The sequence below is a fragment of the Cyprinodon tularosa genome, unplaced genomic scaffold, assembly GCF_016077235.1.
Source record: "Cyprinodon tularosa strain WSP-4 unplaced genomic scaffold, ASM1607723v1 ctg510, whole genome shotgun sequence".
Taxonomy (NCBI): Eukaryota; Metazoa; Chordata; class Actinopteri; order Cyprinodontiformes; family Cyprinodontidae; genus Cyprinodon; species Cyprinodon tularosa.
The window spans coordinates 282,596-293,669 of record NW_024039242.1 but is presented as its reverse complement, the minus strand read 5'-3'; the positions used below and the strand labels follow the sequence as shown (position 1 = coordinate 293,669).

The 11,074-nt window shown below is 39.4% G+C and overlaps 1 protein-coding gene across 1 annotated transcript; it reads right to left on the bottom strand.

Annotated features, from left to right (window-relative positions):
- Positions 1-5,009: 5,009 nt before the first annotated feature.
- atxn1l (ataxin 1-like) lies at positions 5,010-10,744 on the bottom strand. Its single transcript, XM_038303491.1, has 3 exons — positions 10,622-10,744; positions 7,261-8,429; positions 5,010-6,835 (listed from the first exon to the last, which is right to left on the bottom strand). The coding sequence occupies exons 2-3, from the start codon at positions 8,305-8,307 to the stop codon at positions 5,456-5,458; spliced, it is 2,427 nt and encodes an 808-aa protein (XP_038159419.1). The 5' UTR covers positions 8,308-8,429; positions 10,622-10,744; the 3' UTR covers positions 5,010-5,455.
- Between the last annotated feature and the right edge of the window lie 330 nt (positions 10,745-11,074).

The window sequence follows — 11,074 nt, the reverse complement described above, 5'->3', positions numbered from 1 at the left end:
TAAAATCTTTAAATATAAAGGTGTCACCTTTATAATGTAGACCTTTTAGGGCTGCAATGAGAAGCAGCAAACAGGGGAAAGAACTATTACCATTAAACCTCAAAAATGTAAAAAAAAACTGTTAAAATTGAAGTCAAGTTCTCATTTTAACCCGATTTAAATGCCGTTGAAGCACCTGCACATGCCGGATGTTGAAGCTGAAGAAATGAGGTCAGATGTTCAGAGAACAGAAATCCTTCCACATGAGGGGAAAGGTGTGTGTTAATCACTTTTGACAATTAGAAATGTACAAATAATAAACATCAAAAAAAGAAACGGCACATCATTTAGGTTTAGCGATTATATTTATATTTGTATATATATTTATATATTATATTGTGTTTACTTAACAAACATGATAAATGCAATGTCTCCATGTTAGCTGTAACGATAAAAATACAATATCTTTGTGTCCTTAAAGTACGTAAAATAAAAACAGCAAAACAAGTAAAAAAAAAAAACTAAACAAAAAACACCCTAATAAGTTCACAGAGGTACAAATATACAGTACAAATCTATTTATAAAAAAAAAAGGGTACAAATAAAAATGCAACAAAATAGAGATATTAATGCTTTCTTAAAGTCAGGTAGGTGTGGTTTTTTTTTTTTTTTTGTTTTTTTATTCTAAGGGAGCACTTTGGGTCAACAACTCTAAGGCTTCTGAAAGAGATCAATACATGTTGGTACGGCCATACAATATTAAGACTCACTATACAAAGTTCATACAACCTGGATTATACTTGAGGATTGAAAGTTACATTTACATAATTGCATATATTTTGCAGATTTAGGCATTTTAAAAAGAAAAGGAAAAAAAAATTCAGTTCAGTTCAGTTTAACTTTCACACCACAAAACGTAATGTCACCTTATACAAAAAAAAAAAAAAAAAAAGTCAAATCTGAAAATACAGTCTTATTTAAAACTTTTAACCATTTGCATTCTCCTGCTTTAATTTGACATCAGCGACACCATAATCTTACTAAGTTCATGTTGGCGGTTTATTATAAGATGAACTGTCACCACTGATGAAAGCTGATTTGTGCAGCTTGGCGGTTTTTCACTCTGTTGTCCAGGAACTTTGGGACGCAGCATCAGACCTTACAAAACCCACTGATTCTAGTCATAAAAAAACCCTACAGATCTTGTGCAACAATAAAAAATAAAAATAAAAAAAACATCTGCTCTGTGCATCCCCCATGCATGTGTTGAGGGATAGGACTGCCCTCCACACCTGACACTCTTGAACTCATCATGTAGAAAGTGCTGAGAAAAAGCTTCTTTTCCTTTCTCTTCCACATACTAAAAATCCACAAATAAAACAAAAAAACAAAGATGTAAAAAATCTAAACTAAACGGGAGGCAACAGGTTGTATAAAAACCCTGCCAGGGGGAACCCACTGCTGCCTCATCCGCATGTGTAAATTTCTGCTCGTCAACCTGACCTTTCCAAAATGCTCTCGTACAACCTGAACAGAGTCTACCAGAAAAATCGACTCCATCCTTTCCTTTAGACACATTGTACAGAGCTGAGTTTAAGGCATTAACAAGCATCATCAAAGCTATCTACACAGAGAAAATACATCTATCTACAGGCACACAAAATCTGCAACGCCTCTGTGATTTTGTGTGCTAGACAATTGAAAAGTCTTCAATTTACCAACGTTTCATTTCAAAACACTGAAGGACATTTAGTGCAATAACTTACAACGGACCATCGGCAAAGTGGATAAAAATTCATTTTGTAAGACACAACAAGCTAAATTTATCTTTGAAACAGCCCATGCCACTAAAAGGAAATAATTTAAAATCGAAAAGCATTGTTGTAGAGAAGGATGAGGTTAAACTGATGATGCCAGATAGAAACCATTAAACATACTGTGACCTCAACATACCGGTAAGTAATATAAGTAATAAAGACAGAGTCTCTAGTGATTTGGCTTTAAATGTACGGCATTAAAGTAGGTAGAAGACAACGGTACAGTATATCAGACAGCTAGAGATTGCAAGACAGGGGAAAAAAAAGGAAAAAAAACACTGCTTCAAATTAATATAAAATGGGTCAAAAAAAAAAAAAAGTTCAATACCTGCATCAAAACTACCAGAGGTGCTGCTGTGTAAGATAAACCACACTGAAGACAATCCTGGACATCGTGCTCAGATTACTGCATAGAAAATGCCAAGACTACGTGGTAACTTGTACTAAATATTGCTTTCACTTTGACAAATGCCTGATAAGTGCCAGATGGGTAAAACTCAACTGTTTTTGCCTTCGTCCATTATAACATTACTGAAATGCCTTCAGCATTAGATGTATTGATTCGGGCTTCAGCAGTGAAACTTATAATCACACTTCACATCCTCCAAAATCAGGTATTTATGGTACAAAAAAATACTTATTGTGTTTTATTGAATTGCTCTTTTCAAACAACTGGAACCTCTTACTTAAAATTTTTCTGAAAAAAAAAGAAGCTATAAGGCCAAGAGGGAAAATCCATACAGAGAGGACTAGTAAAAGCAACAGCTTTGTGTAATCAGGAGAAAATTACCTAAATTTACGCCAAAGCCAGCAGCTTTCAGGCAAGACAAAATGTTTTCAAGTGAATAATCACAAATTTAAAAGTGAGAAAAAGGACTATAAATTATTGTGTCACTTATCTTTCCTGATAGGAATGTCTGCACAAGGAATGTTATCAGATTAGAGACCTCTGGATGAACTGATGTATGATCTAATTGCACTTTCAGTTTTTCAATATAGAAATATGTTAAACGGAAGAAACTGCAGCATTCGTCTTGGCTAATTTGTAAACAGTAAAAAAAAAAAATGTCAGTTTTTTGTTGTTGTTTTTTTCTCGCCACAAAACTGACAAAACTCACAACACTACTTCAAACATATTCCCTTCAATCAACAAGTTAAAGAAAAACACATTTTTGCTGTGGTTCCTACTTAAGAGGGTCTGAATTAACACAAAGGGTGAAATCTGAGCAACACAGACAAAATTGTGTTGCAACGAAAAAAGGAATCTTTGAAACAAGGAAACAACTGTATTTTAAAATATTGATTACTTTTAAACTACAACACCAAGAAACTACTGTACGACGAGTAACCCTAAGTGAAAGAGAGAAAAACAATGGCTGTGCCCGAACGTCCGCCCTAATCCCTTAATCACTCGATCACTATATAGAGCAGGGACTATAGAGTGGACTTTATAGTGAACTCAGTTAACTGACCTTTTGGACAGATGATCACTACTTTTCGCTACCAGTTGGCTCACATAACTCCGCCTCCACCACGCAGTGCCTGCGCCATCTTTGTTATTTGTTGTGAGAGCGGACCGCTGTGACAACAAATCCCCTGATGCTTTGAGAGGAGAGCTCTCCTCGCAAAGCATTCCGGGAGATATCTGCTCATCTACTGACCCTGGATGATCACTACTTTTCTCGGTGCATTGTGGGAAATTTCAAGTCCACTACTTTTTAGGGTTTACAAAAGTATCAATACTGAAACATTGTATCTGGGTACGATACTCATTTTCAAAAGTATCGATACAGTGCTACCACCAGTGGCATCTAAACAGTCATTCATCTAAAGTGCAGAATACAGGAAAATGCACTTTCTGAACACTGTGTGATTGTATAATTCTGTGCACTTTTCAGTTTCAGACATTTTTTCTAACAGTTTGGGCTGCTGAGAATTATTTTTGTTTTTAAACTGGTTTGGCTAGTGTCAGGAACACTTAATTTTAATTTTATACGGTTTTTTTTATCAAGCTTGCTTCATATTGTGCACAGAACACAAGCTCAAAATATTGTTCTTATTGTTTATTGTATTTATTTATTGTATTTTGTTTATTAATGAAAATATTTCTGTAGAATTTTGGAGTCTTTGTTTTTATCCTTGTGGTATCGAAAATTGTATCGAGTATCAAATATTTTACTTAGTATCGTATCGAGTTGAAAAGTTTAGTATCGTGACAACCCTACTACTTTTTTATCCACTAGACGTTCAGACACTCATTTAAATTGGCGTAACCCCTATATAGTGCCCTATCTAGTGATTAGGGTGCACACTGAGACACAGCCATTGTTCTTCCACAATTTTAATTATTTAATCTGGTGAAAATGACAACCATAAAAGTGCATCACCTATTAAAGCAGGTCAGAAGGGGGATGGGATTGCACACCTCAGACACAATCAACTTCCTGGGACAGGGCAGGGCAAGCAAAGGCTGCAGGAAGAACTATTGCTTTTTTTAAGGAACTGAGAAAAGAAGCAAATCCCCTCAACACACTAACTCACACTCAAATCTTTTCCTCAAAAGGCAAACTAGGAGACTTCTGGGAGATCAATAGTTAATATGGCAGTGCAGCCAGTGAAGCCATAAGTTAGTCTCATTCAATCATTCCAATAGATGGCTTTGGTGAGAAGCAACCAGCGTCTCTGTATTAATTCCATTAAACTGTATTAATGTTCACCAACCTGGTAGATGGAGCTCTGAGGCCTCGAACTCTTAATGACACAATCACACTGGAATGCTAAACTTTGTTTTAGAGGGAACAAGGCATTATTTCACTTTCTGCCACATTGGCAAATGCATGCATAATGATTAAAATCAAGGGACAGGAAATTGATTGAATCACTTGATTTATCGCCACTCGATTGTAAGAAAAGTCAAAGAAGCCATATTTGGCCAGAAAGGGGATCTTGTATCTATCTTTGGAGACTGAATGACCAAAACTTAATGACTTAGAGAGAGTATTTCTGCTGACAGAAGAGGTTTTGATCTTGCTGGAGCAGTACATCGTAATGTGCACACACACTATCAACATCCTCACAGGAGCTGCTGATGTCAGTAACTAGTTTCTGAAGAAGATATTGTTCATTCTTAGTTTTTTTTTTTTAGGATATTTGGAATTTAAGGATGCCTGGCTATGATTTTTAACATCAGAATTGGTAGCTGTGCTTTGAGGCTACAAATATTGTTGTGTAATCCATGCTTTCTCAGTGAGAGTTTTAGACCAAAGGTAAAGCCAGTGTAGTTTTTTTTTAAGTGTGTGTGAAAAAGTCCAGGTGTGAGTACAAGGAGGTGAAGACAAAGGAGGGAGCGAGGAAGAGAAAAGCAGTGTGTGAGGACTATGGCAGGCATTTATAAGCTACATACGTTCTACTTAGCTTCCCATTATCCATTCAGACCTCAGCAGACTGGGATACCAAATGTTTCTGCTTTTGTGGCTGTGTTTCATTAAAGCAAAACATCTCAAAGGAGCAAAGAAATTATGTGTCTTTGTATATTTTCAGGTGTGCAAAATCTCAAACATTCTGAGGCTACATTCACACTGTTTTTCCCCTCTTTCTCTCCTTGTCAGACTCATTCTTGCTCCTGGCAGTCTCTCCTAATGTTGCTACCAAATGTGATGCTACTTCCCTGCATTAGAGCGCCCCTCGATGGACAGTTTGACCTCCTGGGGGATGAAAGAAGGCCTTGTGTGGCCGGAGGTGATTATCTGAGGACGAGGCCCTTCTTCTCCCTTCATGCTGTACCTTTGGTGGCCAGGCGAAGACCAGCGCCTCTGAGAGGCACCCAGTGTGGTCTGCATGGCGGCCACTCCTGTCCCTTTAAAAGCAGAGCCCTCTGTGTGCAAGTGGAAACTGCTCTGACTCCTTGGGTGCTCTATAGAGGTCCTACTTCGTCTGGTGGGGGATTCAGTGTGTCCAACAACCGCTAAATGTGCTTCATCCTTTTCTACCATATCCCTCTCACCATCCCTCTGTCGTTCTCTGTGGATGCGGTCCACCCTGAATTGAGGCTGAGGCCGCAATTGTTGGGGTGCAGGAGGCCCCATGAGCTGGTGATCAGGTCCTAATGCTGCGTTGGTTTTGCCTAAAGTCCTTGACATGTTCTGCTGCTGTGAGTTGTGATGTGGTTGTTTATGCAGCTGTGTTTGAAGCTGCTGCTGCAAGGTGATGGACACGCACATGTCTCCGACCTGTAGATGGTGGCAGGTCAGCCCGTACAGCTGTGCCGTACGCTCAGGGCTGCATGACGACCAACCCTGGCCAAACACGAAAAAGGGATGCTCTGGGGGTACGTCAATGGTCACCTTGCTCTGCTGCTCCCCCACGGTAAAATGTAGAGATACAAGACCGGGTCTCTGCTGGCTGGGCCGGATGTCCATCACCATGCTGGAATCAATCTTGAGCCCTCCACTCACCTCTGCACTTCGCACAAAATCCTGAGTTTGCAGGTCCTCCACACGCTTCAGCTCCCCTGTGGCTAACTGAATAATTGCCCCCTTCATAAAATGTGATGGGTTATTGGTAGGTGCTGCTGGTGTCACACTTGCAGTCTGAGTTGCCTCTGCTGTAGAATGGACCGATGGCTGCTGCTGATAACGCTTAGCAGTGGTCGGCTCTACCTTTTCAGGGAGACATGCTCTGCCCGCAGAATCAGAACTTTTAAAGCTTGTGTTAATGGAGGCCTTAGAGGCTTCGTGTGCCTGTCCTGGATAGTGCTGGAGCGGCTGGGATTGATGCTGAGCGTGATAGTCGAGAGGAATAAGCACTGGCTGCCCATTGGTGAGCACGACAGCGTGACCTGGCTGCTGGAGACCGGTAAGTTTATGTTCACTGTAACCAAACGGTTGTGCTGCATGCACAGCCCTAGCAGCTGTGTTCTCTCCATGGACATCTCTGCTTCTTTGGACCCCATGAGAAAGATTCAGGGGAGCAAATGAGACCTCCTTTCGCACTCCGCCACTTGTACAGGAGGTAGCCAGACGACCAACGACCTGCTGCACCTGGGAGGGAAACATGGAGTCAAAGTGACATCATTCTGAATTAAATTCAAACACACGTGAGACATTTAAAAGTTGCTTTTAGATTTAAAGACACCAAACATTTTACAACAAACATATCAACATAAACAGAAAATATTTTCTTATTTCATACATCTGGAACTCAACATTTCATACATGTTTAACTGAAGTTAAAACATTTTAACATGACCTCAGATCTATACATATTACTTTTCTGTGAGGGATTCTCTTAATAAATCAAGACAGATTTAATACATATTAGCATTACATTATCACCTTTCTATTAAAAGAAAATGTGGGTTTATGTTTAAAATACACAACATTGTCATTTCAACATTTAACAATAGGATTGCAATCTAATGCTAATATCTTGCTTAAAGTTCCATAACCAGGCTTTGAGTCCTTACCTCCAGATCACTGTCTGGCGTGCTGCGCTGACCAGGAGAGCTGCGGCCTTCCAGTCGTCGGTTCTGCAGGACCCGTTCTTGGCTCTGCTCTTGCATTGCAGAGCTGGATGCTACCTGTTGCAGATGTGCATTTCTGGAGGAGTAGGCAGAATCTTGTAGGATCTCCCTGACTCCTTGCTCTTTATCGCTGCCATTAATCTCTGTGTCGTTGCCCTGCAAAGGAATGTGGGAGTCGCTGGTGGCAGAGGGACCCCTGCTGCCCTGGGGTTGATAAAAGACCGGCAGCCCTCTGGAGCTGATCTCTGGGGCAGGTATAACTCCAATAGTACTGATGTGCTGCTGGGCAGCCTGCTCTGAAGGCATTATCAGTGGAACACCACTTGGAGCTGCAACTTTGGTAAATGTATGGCCCTGTGCCTGAGGAGGAGGGGAAACAACACCGTCCTGTATAACGGATGGATAGGGAACCAGGTGGGACACGGCATGAGGCTGAGTGATGGTCCCTGAGGGAGAAATCAATGATCCGGGGACAAAGCCAGAGGGGACTGCATAGGGAACCGCAGCGTAAGGGGAGCTAACGAACTGGAGAGATGGATGTGGAATATGAGCATAACCAAGAGGAGGATAGGAAAGACCTGGATGCTGCAGAAGAGAAGAGTGGACGGTATAGGCTGGAGAGATGTGGCTTAACACTGGGTGGAGACTGCTAGAAGAGTAAGTTACAGAAGGAACAGCCACTTTATAAATCATACTGTACTGATCCACAGGCCCTGCTGAGATGCTCTCAGGATTATCCCCTCCATAATGATGCTCAGGATGAGCTCGTTGCCACTCTCCAGATGAGTTCCCTCCCTGAGTGTCACTGTTGGCTGCAGAGTTCTGGATGGAAACGACTTCGGATTCTCCGTTGCCTCCTGCAGAAGCACTGGCAGTACCTCCTGCAGCTCCTACTCCACTAGTCCCTCCAACTCCACCGCTGTTACTAAGAGGGAGGTCCCTCTTCTTAGGAGGCAGGCTCTCCTGGTTACGTTCCTGAGCTGGTTTCATTGCAAACCTTTTAACAACCAAGTTGCTTTACTGAACTGCACAGGAACTGAAACCTGCAAGCCAGTCAGTCCACACAGCAACCAGTTCTGAAAATACCAGACTGACCCTGTCTGCCAGCTCACCTAGAGAGACAAAAAAAAAAAAACTTTTGTAATTCTATATTTAATGGAACATTTGAGCTGCTGAATCTAAATGATGCCTTATGCAATAGACTTATAAGTTTAATATTTATACGATAGAAATGCTCTCTCCTGAAAGTTTCTAAAGAGAAGAAAAAAAATTTCAGTCACCCTAATTAGTGCATCATTGAAAACCTGTTAATCCCATCTAAATTTTTGTAGAATGCACTTTTATTTTTTAATTATTTAATAGCCTAAACACAGCCCCTGACTTGATAAGGTGTACTATAGGTTCAGAAAGTTTAATTAAAGTATCGCTGACTTTTTCTGAAAAACTGTTTGGATTTCATTGCAAGATGTACATAAGCTATGGAAACTAAGCTATTAATTAGTTTATTCCTTTGATTAGCTAACATTTTTTGTTTTTCAGGTCTCAGCCAATTATTGAAATCATCTTTGAAGCCTTGATACCCTCGAACAGTATGAGTTTAGTTCCTGAGGCAAACTAAGGCTACATTCATAGGACAAGTCTTGATTCCTAATCCAGATTTATTTTTTTTTTTTCATGTCAATCAGATTTTTCTGAATGGTCATGCAGAATACAACTTTGATGTGCCCATCATCAGACTGCACCGTGAAAGTTTCGTAGCTCGTAGAACTGGGTGGGCAATTCCAGTTCCAGTTCCTGGAGACTGTTACCCTGCAAATTTTAGATCCATCCTTGGTGCCACACACCTGAATCAAATGGCAGAGTTACCTCATCAGTATGCAGATAGTTCCTCCAGAGTCCTATCAATCATCTAATTACTTGATTCAGGTGTATGAAACCAATTCACATCTAAAGGTTGCTGGAAACCGGCCTTCACAAACTGGAATTGCCCACCCCTGCTCTAAAGCGACCCAGATGGGCAGAAGGACAAGACTCATAGCTGTGCAGTATTTACAGAAGTCATAACAGATATCAGCATCCCCGTTTTATAAGTTGTCGCACAACGGGAGCCGACAATGTTATTATCACATCGTACAATGAAAAAAGGTGAGATGATAGAGATCAGAACTATTCACCAATCAATCACTGTTGGTTCACTGTGTTTTTTCTAAAGTCCAGAATCATTGCAAAAACTTTAAAGCATCTCCTGCTTTTTTTTTTATCAGCTTCATGGAGATGCTAATTTTATTTTCCACCAAAGGTACCAAAAGCTGGCTCAGTGACCAAAATTGCTACTGTGCTTGTTTAACCAGCAAATACACCTGACCTGAACTACCTGATATTTCTTGAACTGAAGTCAAATTTCTTATTTCGGCACAGTCTCGACCAACAAGCCGATTAAAATTTCTGTTTAAAATGTAACTTTCTATTCATTTTTATGAAATATTTAAATTTTCTGAAGCGCTGAACATTGGATGTCGTCACTTGTGAGGCATATTCAACAACATCACAGCAGATTACGTTCAACATATTTTACTCTCTATAATAAATCTATATGTGATTTTCTATATATATATTAGACTACTTTCTGGTATGAGGGATTAAATATTTCTAAAGTGTCATTATCAGAGATATACATGTTTATAAAATGTAAGACCTAATGGGTAAAATTTAGAACAAAACTTTAAGTCATAAACCGTTTTATTTATTGATCCAACAGAAAGCCCACTTTGCACCATTAGTGTGTCAAGTTATGATTTAAAACAGGCTGAATGTAATAAAAAATGAAATGCTAATCAATTGTTAGATTAAATTCGAATTTGTCTATAAACAAAATCATGAATCATGTTAAAATAAAATTGAGAACATGTTTAAAATGGAAACCTGTACGTAACACAAAAGGAAGCCAACGTTTTACATTATTTAAAACTTAGTCATAAGGTCAGTTTCTTTAATCGTTAGCCTCCAAGCTCACTTGGCTAAAGTTAGCTAGCTACTTTTACACATAAATATATACTTTTACCCCAAAATATTAAGGGTGTCGGGTGACAATCATTTACCTAATTATTAAAAAAAATTTCAAAGTATGTCTGTTACAACATAAGTTTACTCTGTTAACGTAACAAGTTTATCTGTGAACATCGAGGAGGAGGCTAGTTAGCTACAAAGCTAACTTAAAGCTACAAGAGTCTGAGTCACAGCTAAAATGTCAAAAAATGCTAATTTACCCTAAAAGTGTTTGCGTTGTTTCATGTTGCACACTTACCCTCTAATGTCATCGCGGACGGACGTTTCTTTGAAATAAAAATAAAGGTGAATATGCGAAGGGGGGGTGATTGGAAGGGGGGGAAATCAAGGCTAACGAGTAAAGCCCATCTCAAAGGCCAGCAAAGGCGCTCGCGAATGACGTCAGTTCTTTATTCAATTTCCTGTTTTTCCAAGCCATGGTGTGTAATGTCCATTAAAGACTGTGCACTTGTCTAAATATGTCAAGGTTTATCGTAACCGTCTTTTTTTGGACATAACAAGAAGTCACTGCCATTACTCCAAGCCTCACCACATGAAGAAAAGACAGAATAAAAATAGGTGGAAAGAAGAAGTTAATAATAATAATTTTTGGAGCTCTTTATTCTTTATTTCTTTGTCCATCTGAATTGTTAATTCCTAAATGTATATTTTTTGCAGAGTTTATTTCCAGGTTAATAATTGTTGATTCTAT